Raw genomic sequence first — 13,660 nt, 5'->3', positions numbered from 1 at the left:
AGGCCCTGTTTGTTTGTTTTTTGCTGAAGGCTGCTTTTGGGACACCATCTTGTAGATGCACCGGGAAAATAGGACACCTAAAGAGAGAGGGTAGTTGCAAGGCATCATATTGTAGTTATATGTGCATATAAGCTGCACTATGGTGCTAATTTGTTGCTGTTACAAGCAGCAGCTAGTGGTGTGGTGTTTTGAGATGCCGAAAGAAAGCACGGGCCTTTTAACGTAATGCGTAGAAAATTGACATTTTGGGGTGGAGGGAGAACTTGCGCAATTGGGGGTGCACAGGGAGCGTTTACCACCTGGTAGTGTAAATTAACTTCCCGTGAACAGTTGGCCCACTAAGTGGGGCAGCTCGGTGTGCGTGCAGGTCGGCATGTCTGAGTGCCAAGTTTTTCGTGCAAAGTGAACACGAAACGAATAGCAGTTTTCTTGTCATTTTAAAGCACATGTGTAACTCAAATAGTGGCAGTGAGATGGAGGGGTGAGATGTGGGAATTTGGTGGATTTGGACAGCGCACGGTTGGGCGGGAGTGTGAGAGGCCTTTTGGTTGTGCTTGGGCTGCTCACACACGGTCTTTGCCCGTTTCCGCCCCACCAGCTCCCACCTTGTCCAAACTGCTGGAGCTGCCACCCAGCACGCCCGGTGGCTGCCTCCCTTCGCTGCCATTCCTGACTGCTGCATCATCCGCTTCCTCGTCTGGTGTGAGTCAAATGGCCATTTCTTCACCCCTGGAGAGCAGCAGCAGTATGGACACCACGGCAGATGATGCCAGGTTAATGGGTTTTTCCTCTTCTTTCACCGCTGCTTTTGTTTGTTTTGCTGGAGCTAGATGTAGCATCGCACCCGTCACTTTTGTTTGTCCCTCCGTGTGTGGCATCCGCTTCTCCCAGCATAAGGACTACCATGCTTCCCTTGGTTGGGCAGTGTTCATTTGGGGCCTGCTTGTCCCAGCTTTTGCCTCTTACCTCTGGCTGTGTCCCTGTGCAGCGTCTAAGCTGAACAGTGGCTGTGTAGCCCGCCTCGGGCTCTGCTGAGGTCTCGCTCCGAGCAGGGCAGAGAAGCACTTTGGCTTGCCACATTAGTGCAGCGGCCTTCTGCTCCTGCATTGAGAATGCGCACCGGGTCCGAGTAGTCCAAACTTGTTTGCCTCATAGCCGAGCTGATGTTGGAACCACTCCTGCGTTTGAACCAGCTGCATCCGTGTTTCAGAAGAAATGGCAGCATCCAAAGTGGTGCATTTGGTGGGGCTGTGTTCACTGGGCACGTTTGCAGACACCTGCACATAAAAAAACTGTGCTCATATATGCGCTGCAAATATGTAGGGTTGTCTCTGTCTTTTTCTTCCAGAGAATATGTAGAAGGCAAATGGTGTGGTTGGTGTTAAACAACTGCAGGGTTGTACCATTCACAATTATTTTTCTTGCATGAAAAAGAAAAAGAAAACCAGTGAGGCCATCACATGTGCAGACAAAATTTTAAGGCCTGTGTGAGTTGTAAATATGAAGCAAATAATGGTTTTGTTTGAATAGTCTATAACAAAAAATTTTACGACTTCAAAAGTCAGAATTTGCCTTGCCCAATTCTTCTACAAATAATTAGTTTGACTTCTAGTCCTGTTATTTTGAGATCTAGACGTCTAATCCCCACAGTGGGCACCTTGACTAATCAAGGTGTATGGTGAGTAGCGCCACCACGGTCTCGAGCTCCACAGGGGTGCCTACACGTGTAGGCATTTGGTATTTGCCATACCACGGACCTGAGCACATTTGGGTTGGACCCAACCATGCCCAGGCTGTTCGTGGCTTAGCCGTGTCCGGGAAAAAGGGCGTCCTGGTGGCTGTACAAAAGCCAAGGTTGTTTTGGACCTTCACGGCCCCCTGGCAGCGGCAACACGCCACTTTGGCCCCCGCTTCCCGCAGGCGATGCCCCCGGTCTGACCCGCCCTGGGGAAATCAGCCAGTCGCCTTTTCCTGTCCTCCTCTCAACTCTTTCTCTTTCCTATTTACTTTCCTAACCCTGTCTTCTGTTATCTCCTTTCTTCCTTATTTCTATGCTTTTCCAGGTGGCGAGGGTTAATCCTGTGCAAAGATGCCACTCTTGATCCTGAGCATAGGATTATAGTGGTGAGGCACGGCTAGCGTGGTCTTCACTCGTTGGGCTCAGTGGTGGGCGGCCGGCCTTGCTACCGAATCTGCACCATGCATTTATGGCCTCCTTTTTCACTCCTTGAAGAAAAAATGATCGGTCCCTGAAACGGGGCTGGACCGAAGTAATTAGTATCACACCAGCTTTACCAGTTGAAACCTTCAGCAAGTAAGTACTTGGTGGTACATTCAGAAGAAAAAATGCACCTCTTGTAGAAAAGTCTTTGTTCCTTATCGCAAAATGCTTCGAGAGCATTGTTGGGAAAGACTACCATGCGAAGAAGCTTTCCTCAGGCGACGTGCTGGTAGAAATACAAATAAAAAAAGCAAAGCAAAAACCTCCTGAAACAGGACACCCTGGCTCAACTAAAACTGACATTTACACCACTTCATAGCCTAAATACAACCCAAGGCGTCATCTCTGAAGGAGAGCTACTTCAAGAAGGGGAAGGTGATCTCCTTGAAGGAATAAAAGACCAAGGCGTAACAGCTATGCAGAGGATAACTATGCGTCAATGCAGGCGAGAAAATTTGAACAAAGCACATTGTTTTGACATTCAGTCGTCCAACACTTACTGAATCTGTCCATGCTGCCTTTATTGCCTGCCCAGTGCATCCGTACATACCCAATTCACGGAGATGCTTCAAGTGCCAGAAGTATAGCCATGGTACTCAGTCGTGCCATGGCCGACCAATTTGTGCTCACTGTCAAACACCGAACACACCAGCGACGATTGCAATAAGCAACGAGTGAAATGCCCAAACTGCAGTGGACCACACTCTTCTCATGTGCATTCCCAGCATTCAAGAAAGAAAAAGAAATCATTCAGCTGAAAGTCACAGGGAACCTAACGTTCCCACAAGCACGCCTGAAGCATGCCTGAAGCATGCGTTCGTGTCGGGCAAAAATTATGCAGACGCAGCTCGCCGGGGGGTGGGGCGTCGTCTGGTAGATGCGGGCACCCAGTGCAGTGAGGCTGACCTGGTCCCGTCACAGCCCCCCACTCAGCAGCAGAAAGTCGCTGCCGTGGCTTCTTCTGCTGCACTTCGATCTAGTGCTGGGCCAAAGGCCGCCAGCACGACTTCTGTCGAGGTCAGCAATGTTGACCTGGCTTCATCTGAAATCCCTGTGCAACAGTAGAAGGCTGCCCCTGTGGTGAATGCTGTTGCAGCTGTGTCCAGTGCTGAGGCTATAGCCTCTAGCACAAACTCCGTTTGCCACAAAACTGTCTTACCCTCAGAAACCGCGGTTGAGGCCATGGATGTCTCGCCATGTACATCTACTCCTGAGACATCACAAGAGCGCCGCGGTGCCACTGGTTGGGGTAAACTGACCAAACCAAAGGCTTGTGAGGTCATTGCACCCGGAACTGACTCTGCAACCTAACGAACCTGTTGAGAAGGGCTCCCAAACACGGCAAAAGTAAACATTGATGCTTTTTTCTATTTTGTTGTTTTTCATGGCTGCTGAAAATGTTTATGCAGTTGAATTATAGGGGGTTGTTACGAAATCTTGATGATATTTATGATATCCTCTCCAATCACAAACTAAAAATCCTGTGCCTCCAAAAAAACACCTACATTCATCACAGACAAACTTCTTAAAGCAATGCATTGTGTTCCGTAAAGACAGGCAAAACTGCATCCACCCATCTGGTGGTGTGGCAATAGTACTACAGAAATCTGTGGCTTGTGAGTATCTTCAGCTATAGACATCACTGGAGGCTGTAGCTATTAGAGCCGTAATTTTCGGCAAACTAGTACTGTGTGCTCGCTTTACATTCCGCCTGACTATCATCTCTTCAACGTCGAAAAGGAAAACCTCATTAATGAGTTACCCGAACCGTTTATCATAGCCGGTGATTTTAATGCTCGCAACACCATCTGGGGATCTGTGCGAGCCGATGCTCAAGGGCGGCTTTTTGAAAGGTTTGTCACATCGTCCGGACGTTGCATCGTTAAAGGGACACCAAAGTGAATTTGTCAAGCTCCTGTTCTTGCTTTCACTGCGTAGACGGGCTCAAATAAACAGACTTTTCATCGTTTATGCGGGTGATAAGGCGGTATTTATTTTATAAAGCATGAAAGAAGAAAAACTACCATGCGCGGTTTCCGGCAGCCACACCAGCTAACTGCAGTGACGTCAGTAAAAGGTGCTGCATGATTGGATGATGTCCAAGATTGGAATTCAAACAAGTTTCGGTTTCGGTTCTGTGAACCAACATGCTTGGCAGCCGACGTTATTGTTGGATGGGCATTCTCGACATCTCAGTAATTGGCATACCGCGCTTCTGCCATGTTTCCGGCTGTAAAATGCGTCAGATAAGTCTACCAGCATGGCTTGGAATCGTAGCAATCACTAGCCGAGTTGTACGCAGTGGATGAACGCCCCCCGCGTTACTGTAGATGCTCAGATGCGATGCACTTTTCCCCCATCTTTGGAGCTTGCCTGGCTCATGCCTGTCTCGTAGAAAGTGTGTTTGCACCAGGCCAGGGGTCTGCTGATTCTGGACTGTGCGCACTGCCTGCAAGCAGTCGGTGCTTATGGCAACAGCACGCCTACGAGAACTCGCTAGCGTGTCAGTGTCAGCCTGCGCGCGTTCTGTCAACTAGTTCGTGGAGCAGTGAACGTTACAGCGCAAAACTGGTGAATTTAGTATAGAAAACATCGGCCAAAAACAAAGAAATCAATTTGAAAAAAAAAAAAAAAGCATGCACTTTTGGGGATTTGAACTTGCGACTTGCAAAACAACATACCTAGTGATCCAGACCACTTGGCCATAAGCCAGGAATGACAGGGGTAGATATATAAAGTATATAATGTATAGCCAGCTTACATTTTTATTTAGTTTTAGCATTTCAAGCAGCTTAGATGACTATTTCTTGTATAACGCTCATGCAGTAGGCGTCCCCCAAATTCCCACAATATGTCATGTCTAGCGACTGCATTTCTTATACGGAAAAGCGTTCGCAGATGTGTGGTCGTGCTGCTGACAGCTGTGCTTGATCACCCAGTGCAAAAAAGTGCTTCCTGCACCCTGGTTTTATGCTGTACAGTAAAAGTTTCGGTTGATTTTATTTCCTTAGTACCTATATTAACTTTCGTGACTGTTCTCCCACCTTCAATTGGCCTTAGATTTTTCTACTAGCATACCAGTCAGTGAAGCATGGCATGTGCACTTGTGTGGAGCTTCTTGGACTTAGAGCTTGATACAGTCTACAAACTAACAAACTAAAAGCACATTCCTCCAGGCGGTAATCGTGTCGTGGCTTACTTTCAACTGAACGACCCACTGGTGGCTGGGCGACTAAACGCTGAGCCGACCGATTCTGTCAAAGGGTCGGCGAGCTGGGCAGTAGCACAGTCAAGCCAAGCCATCTTTTTCTGACGTCATGCGAAATGTCATAGAAATCTTCAAGGATAATGCAGAGAGGAGGGCAGCATTTTTGAATTGATTTTTCTTCTGAATAAATTCACGTGAATGCAGCGAGAGTGGTCGAAACGTGGCCTAGAGACTCTATACTACAATTTTCGCTAGTAATCTCGTAATGTTTACAGATCACTTCAGTGTCCCTTTTATAAGAAATACCCCACATATTGCAACTCCATGCACCACACTTATTCATCAATAGGCCTGGCAATCAGCTCCGCAATATCACTGCCTACGCATGAGTGGAAGGTGGAACAACCCCTATGGCAGCCACCATTTTCTCGTAAAATTACCAGCTGTAAGCAATGACTCAAGACACAGAGCCGCTTTGAATTTTTAAATTGCAAGCAGCTGACTGGAAAGCATACAAAGAACTTTCCAGGCTACCCCCACATTAATGAGCCATGTAGATGTTGAAGCAGCCACTTCTGTGATTATGGCCACTCTTCTTGAATATGCGCAGAAAAGCATTCCAGGGACCACATCTAAACCTTTCCCAAAACCCAGACTATGGTGGAATGAGGACTGCAGACATGCATGGTCTGAACAGACCAAGGCGTCGGTACTCTTACGCCGCTATCCCACGGCCGACAGCCTGCTCAACGGGCAAAAGCCAAGGGAAAGCGTACGCATCGCATGGCAAAAAATGATAGTTGGACCAGGTTTTATCGTCTATATAAACTCCAGGGTTCGCACAGGTCCTTGAAAACCTTGAAAACCCTTGAATTTAGAAGTGTCAATTTCAAGGCCTGGAAAGTCCTGGAATTTTTAAATGGTCCTTGAAAACCCTTGATTTTTCCGGAGAGAATCAATAGCCCTGCCTTTTCACAAGAATTTAAAGTGTTTGTCTAGGATTTTAGGTGCTAACAAATGTAAAGAAATATTGTAACCATCAAGATTAAGTGTAGTGCGTGAAATGACAAGTTTGGTGAATATTTTTTATTACAAGGCAACATTGGGAGCAGGCACTTGTCAATCCAATCCATGTCACTATACAATCCAGTGAAAGCCAGCTTCTGTTCTCTATCTTGCATCTTCCATCTAGTCTGTGGACGCTTGCTCCTTGCATGTTTGCTGTGCTTCATACACTCCATCTGCATTTACTTTTACGTGCAAATCGTGGCCGTGCACATTGTTCATCCTGCCTTGCAGCAACACTTGTGGATTTAATTTCAACTGATACTTTGCTGACAAAGCAGGAGATGCAGGCAACATTAACAAACTTTTGAAATCAAACAGCCTGAGCAAAACACCAAGAAAAAAGAAAAACCTTTAACTACCAGCCATGAAATAAAAAATAGAGCTGGGGCAGCATTCACGAACCCATTAGCGCCTATCTGAATTTGCACTAATGTTCTTAGGTATTGTGCAATAAAAAACTTTTGCATTGTGTTGAAAAAGTTATAGAATAATCCCAGGGACCTTGAAAATTTGTTTTCTGGTCCTTGAAAACCCTTGAATTTTTGCTTTTGAAGCCCGTACGAACCCTGATAAACTCTTATACAGATTCTAGGAAAGTCTGGACTAGTATAAAGAAACTAAAAGGCTACAAGACCCATCCTATTCCCCTAGTAAGTAGTGTGGGTAACACTGTAAAAGATCAAGCAGGTGCTCTTGGGAAGCACTTTGAACATGTGTTCAAGTCTTCGCATTATACAACAAAGAAGTCAGCTGAGTGTCAGCCCCTACATGTGAACCAGCATTCAGATGTGGGATACAATGTCCCATTTATCATGCTTGAATTGGTGAGTGTCAGCCCCTGGAGCTGATGGAATTAGCTATGACATGATCAGACACCTACACAGTGACACTCTCTAAGCAATACTGTCTCTTTAACAAAAAAATGGCAAACAGGTCACTTTCCAAGAACATGGAAAGAGGGTATCGTTGTTCCACTTCTAAATGAAGGAAAAGAATCCTCGCTGCTAGTCGGCGACTTTGTTATTTTTAAGTTTAATGGTCTTTTAGACAAAAATCAGGCAGGTTTATTACAGATAGTTTGGTTGCTTTTGAATCGTATGTGAAAGACACCCTCGTCCATAAACAACACTGCTTCTCTGTGTTCTTTGACATGGAGAAAGCATATGACCATACCTCGGCAAAACTGGATGCCACTCACTCACACTCACTCAGAAAAATGTACTTTTCCTCACGCACTCACCCACGCTCACACTCAGCAATCGCCCTCAACACTGTCACTCACTCGCACTCACGCTCACCACTCGCTCTCACCACCCGCACTCACTCGTGCTCACGTTCACTTCTCGCCGTCACCACTTGCACTCACTCCCACTCACGCTCACTACTCGCCGTCACCACTTGTACTCACTCGCACTCACGCTCACCCCTCATCATCACTACTCGCACTCTCGCGCTTGCCACTTGTTGTCACCACTCGCATGCGGGTGTGCACAGCAGTCCCTCCAAGAGTCATGACACGGAAAAGTATTGGTTGCATTACGGCGTCAGAAGTTCATCCAAATCATATTCCTGAATCGACACGCCACCAGAGTTAATTCCACGTTGCCCCATAACAGGAGTGCAGTGACGACATACTTCCGAGGCTAAATGCAATCGTTGAAAGAGCCATGAAGACAAAATACAAGTTTGTTTTATTCGAAAGATTTCGTGTTTTATAGTGCCACCAGCGCTTGTCCGGATACAAACGATCCTTTATTCACTGAGAAATTCATCAATTTAAGGTAAAATTTTGATTTTCCCGCTAAATCGTGTGTTTTTGTGGTGTGCAATGACATCACAGGAACCGACCGCTCTACAGCCTAGGGTACCTCGATTAACGCGTCCGCCGAACAGGGGGGAGACGCCATTTTGGGTCACTCGCTCGCCGCCGAAGCAAGTCGTATCAAAACCGTGCTAAAATTATCTCCGCAACGCGGTTTACTGGCGAAGTTTGAATCATCTTATCTGTTTCGCATTGCTGGGTTTCGTGGGAAACGAAAAGAACAACGTGTTGAGCATGTTGAGACCCAATTGCGGCGGCATGGGGCCATCCAAAGGGTCTCTCCACCCTGTACGGCGGCGCTGGCATCGAGAGACCCTACAGCGGCGTTCGCGCGTTTGTTTACGTTACTGAACCTAAATGGCGCCACCATACCGTGGCAAGCCGTATTTAAACCTGACTTGTTTTTGTTGTGGGAGGAAATAATCGTTAACTGAGGTCCCGGACCTCATTGAGGGGCTAAATGAGTAGCCTCAGAAGCAGTGGCACGTCACTAGACAAGAAAATTCAGTAAGAAACCAAAGAATACTGTTTCTAAAAACTCTCAGTAAACTTAAATTTTCCTCTTGGTGGTGTCGTTCAAATCAAGAAAGACAAACAAGTACTAACAAACAAGAAAATCTCGTCCCCAGTGCGTGCGCTACCCTAATACGGATTTTTTGAGGACTTGTTTCGGCTTGTGATGTCTACTGATGTCACCTAAACCAGTGATTTTCTTATTTTTATTTTTAAAAAATAATCCTTTGTTATGTTTAAAAAAAAATGTGTGTGAAAACATTCTAGATGCGCTTGAAATTTCATTTTTCAGTTTTGCGATCTCACTAATCATCACCGCTATCACAATCAAATGACATTTGTTTCGCCGTGCAGACCCGCACAGCCGGACCGAATGTCATTAACAGCTAATGTCATTGACTTTGAATGACATTAGATTTGCTGTGTGACAGGGGTATAATGAATGCCAGCTTTCAGAGCTATCTGATTGTCTTGAAGAGGAGTTCAAACTCTATATCAAGAGCGTTATGACATTAAATGTTATGAGCGTGTACAGCATCGGTAACATGATCCACATGTTGCGAGGCTTTGGTGGTTTTTCTATGCTGCACTTTGCACGTCGTCGATTCCCCGTTCTCTTCCAACTTTTCTCTGGTATGTACTTATGTGTAGCATCATCTGGAGGGTCAGCATTTTGTTTAATTTCTTGCATTCTATTTTTGTTTACCTGTATGCTGTAAAGGTCGTGCCTAAAGGGCTGCTATTTGCAGCAGATTCTTCTTAGAAAACGGGTTACTCTTTATTTTAAATCTGGGAAAGGGCTAGTTTGCCTACGCAAAGCAGCACGCCCATTCCATTGAATAATTCATAATCTCTGTAAATGTTTTTGCTCACTTCAGAGATTGATTGGCAGTGTTGGTTTGGTCAGGTGAATTGACACTGTTGTAGACCTAATTGAACAGTCAATGACAAATTGGCTATGTTGATTTACAGGCGTAACTTCTAAGAAAAGAAATACGTAGAACATCAGCTAGTCATGAATTGTGGGCTAACGTACGGAATAACAGAGGACCCCTGCTAGCTTTGCTAGAGAAAGTGCTACGCGCCGTACACTAGCCCCTGCGGAATTCGAAGACTCGCGGACGGGTTCGGGTACTCGCATGCGGTAGACAGACTCCGGCAATCCAGAGTGACACTTTATTGCCTGGCAGATACAGGGCATATACCAGACAACACGACTATCGCTTGTGGGAAGACAGCGGCTCCGTTCGCTCGCTCAAGCCGCGGGACTCGGACCTCGATATCCGTAATCACGGCCGCGGGAGCGGGGGAGGCATCCTTAGTGACCGATCAGGACAGAATCTCTTAGCAGAGTCCCGTGGCGCCAACTGGGTTCACTGTCATTGGGGCATTAGGAGTAGGCACTACAGAGCCAACCGATTCCGGCCAGTCATCTCCGGGGGAGGTGTTCCCCTGGTCGGGGAGAGGGTGGCGCGAAGGAAGGCAACAAGCTGGCCCTCCTTCCCCCGTGCCCTCGCGCACAAGTGCGTGGCGAGCCGTTCGGCGCATCGCATGGGGTCACGAAGAGGTCACGACTCACGTGACGTGCTGGCTGCCCAAAATGGTGGCTTCCAGCTCGCGAAAACATGTGCAGGCGAGGTGTAGGGAAACAAGGGTCCCCACAAAATGCATCTGCCTTATTGCTCCATATGTTTTTTGCCAGATTGCAGTGGTCGCAAGTAACCCTCTTTAATTGGCCGACGCTGATTCTGGCATATGTCATGGCAACTCTGTATTTTAGACTTTTAACCCTCAAAGGGCCCTGAAACAAAATCAACAGCAGGTTGGGTGTGACAGGCCCTGGTCATATTCTCCCTCAAAAATTTTGTTAATCGAAGCAGGTACAAATACTTGAAGGGCACCTTTTTTCTCTTCCTTTTTTGGGTTCAAGGCTTTTCACATTCTGCTTGTCTGTTTTACTGCCCCTGGACGCCACTGTTGCACCATGGACTGTGGAGCCTTTCATCTCACAAAGAGGGCATGATCATGTTGTGTTGTTTTGATGAGGTACGAAAGGCCTTAGCAGCGTGCAGCCCATCTTTCAATATTCGTGTGTAGGTGCGTGCCCGTTTGTGATGCGCGGGCACCTTGAGCTCTGATTTGAATAAGAAAATCCTTTTGGCAGTTTATCAGTGCTGGGGGTTGGATGGAGCCAGGGCAGCTTTGCTTTGGAAGTTTTGTTTAGTGCATGGGAGAGTACATACAGACGGGACGTTAAGGACAGACCAAGGAAGGCGACGTGTGTGGCCATTATATCAAGTGCACAGGAGGGAACCAGGCAAGGGTTTAGTCTGCACTGAACAAATGCCCCTGTTTCCCGAGAATAACAATTGGTTTATAAAGATGAGTTGGCATGCCTATCACATATTTGACACCACCACAGTCTATACAGACCAGTTAAATCAAATGTCAATGGTGGTTCTGACACCACCACAGGCTATACGGACCAATTAAATGAAATTTGTCATAGGATGGTTCACGAGGACACCTGAACAGCATAAATTGTATTGAGAATGGCGTGATATTCATATCTTTTCACTGTGATCTTTGCACACAAGAACAGCATCCCTGTAGTCCAGGGATGTTCCATGCTGGAGAGAAACATTTCCATTTCTAGGTTGAGAAATTTCCTATTTCTAGCCTTTTTCCCCACACGCTTCTCAAGAATTCCTTGCGATTTTCCCTCCATTCTCTTTTTGCAGCTGATAGATCTTTACGTGAATTCCTGTTCGGTTTTCAGAGTTAGCCAGCGCTATGCATGTCTACTTTGTGCAGCCATCCAGATGCAGATGGCATTCAGAAAATCAGACTAAATTCTACTAAACTAAATTCTACTACCGTATTTTCTGGTGTATAAGTCGGGGTTTTTTTTCTGAAATTTTCGTCTGTGCGTCTTATCCACCGGTGCGACTTATGTATGGAATAAATCCGGTTCGCGACGGCCGCGCGTGGCCAGCGCACGTTGAGACACAGCTCTATGGTTTAAATAAATCTGAAGCCCACCGCTACGGCGTTTCTCATAGCCCATATGCCGCTTCGGGATGTTAAACCAAAGAATTTGAAGCTTTTTCTAGTCAAGAACAATGACAAACGTGCACCTATTTCTGCCATGCGCAGTAACTACAGTTCAGAATAAATTCAAAGTAACATCAAAGTGGGTTGCAAAAACAAAATTCAGCTTATAAATTATTACAGAGAGTTACTCTGAAGGAGGTAAACGTGCTTAAAATGACAGCTTGCTCATAAGTTTCGATTTTCGGGCCGCTTCCGTTCGCGTCACTTCCGTCCGCCATGACACCTTTATTGCGCTGATTTACGACAGCATGCAAGAGACGCGCGATGTTTGGAGAGATGGCCAAATGGGTCTCCTACTCTTGGGACTCCATTTCTACAAAAACAGTTGTAGCCGGGTCGATAAAGGCCGGAGGAATCTGGTCCGCGAGTGGTGATGATGTTGGCGAAGAAGACATCAGTGAGTCGGAGGACGACAGCGATGCGCCGGCGGAAGACCCACTTGAAGTTGCTGAATTGTTTATTTGTTAGCGAGTCGGAGGAAGAAGACTTCGATGGTTTTGCCTAAACGCCGTCTGTAAGTACATGCCATCTGTGTGTATCAATAAACCATTTTTGAGAAGTTCTGTCTAGACTTTGGACGGTATATGCACGTGTCTAGCCATCCTTACCAGGGGATGCGGTCATAGGCGGCGGCCACTGCAACCATGTACTTTCGCTGCACTTTCTAACGATATGATTCAATATGAGTTTACCTAATTAACAAGTGCGTCTTGTATACCGGTGCGTCTTATACACCGGTGCAACTTATATATGTTTTTTTTCAGAAAAACTGCCATTTTGAGGGGGGTGCAACTATACAAAGGTGCGACTTATATACCGGAAAATACGGTACATATTCTGCTCAGCAGCATTTTACTATGCATTTTACATTCTGTGCCAAACAGCATGCTTACTTTGCTTGCTAGCTCCAAGTTAAAACTGTCCGTTTGAAAAAGAACTAGTCATTGTTGGGTCATTGAGGTAATTTTAGCTCTGCGCCGGGACTGCTGGCACCATCTCTTGTTGGCAGCACGCAGACTAAGGCGCACCCGAAATACTTTTTTGTATATTGCACAGGAGTACACGAGGACAGGCTTCAGCCCTTCTTCCATGTCTTCAGTCGCCGCCGCCGCTTCATGCTTTACTAGCGCTTTCTGATGGAGTATGGAGAAGCTCTCGTCTATGCTCCCTCCTGTTTCTTGAACTGCATTGGAAGCGGTCTTGAATGCTTTTAGCTTGCGAGAACACAACTGCGGATATTTGAACATAAATCCGACAAAGCGTTAAGGTAACTTTTTAAAAGAAACCGAATAAATGATGCGAGGTCCGGTTTACTGACATTATTTTTCCTTTTTACTCAACAACTCCTAAAATTCCCTGCATTTATTAAAAATTTTCTTTTCCCCTTTTGGCCAAAAGTGAAGCCGAAAATTTCCCGAAAAAGGAAAAATTCTTCGCACTGAACATCACTGCTTTAGTTTAAAAAACAGCAATAATCTGTTTGTGGGCGTGAACAGAGTACGGACCAAGCCATAAGAAGAGGATTTTGCGTCAGTTTTAACAGGGAGTGTATTAGTGCATAACTTAAAGGGGTCCTGAAATACCCTTCATTGATACGTGGATGTACAAATAACCAAATAAAGCAATGTATTAGTAATTACCTCCTTCAAGAATTTTGTGAAAGCGGTGAGTATTATCTGAAAAATTGTAAATGAAAGACCGCACATTGCCGCCG

The 13,660-nt window shown here is 46.0% G+C and overlaps 1 protein-coding gene across 5 annotated transcripts in view; it reads left to right on the top strand.

Moving 5' to 3' along the window:
• Window positions 1–13,660, top strand: part of LOC144156227 (bromodomain-containing protein 8-like) — a 97,340-nt gene that overhangs the window by 22,918 nt on the left and 60,762 nt on the right. For all 5 annotated transcript variants that reach the window (XM_077688133.1, XM_077688131.1, XM_077688130.1 and 2 more), the window contains one exon: window positions 599–773. In XM_077688133.1, the coding sequence (XP_077544259.1) occupies window positions 599–773 (175 nt within the window). The remainder of the gene's footprint in view (window positions 1–598; window positions 774–13,660) is intronic.

The sequence above is a fragment of the Haemaphysalis longicornis genome, unplaced genomic scaffold (genome assembly GCF_048455015.1).
Source record: "Haemaphysalis longicornis isolate Haplotype H1 unplaced genomic scaffold, Haemaphysalis longicornis Haplotype H1 scaffold_1, whole genome shotgun sequence".
NCBI classification, from domain to species: Eukaryota; Metazoa; Arthropoda; class Arachnida; order Ixodida; family Ixodidae; genus Haemaphysalis; species Haemaphysalis longicornis.
Note: the sequence above shows the minus strand (reverse complement) of the source record. Positions and strands in the feature narration are given on the sequence as shown.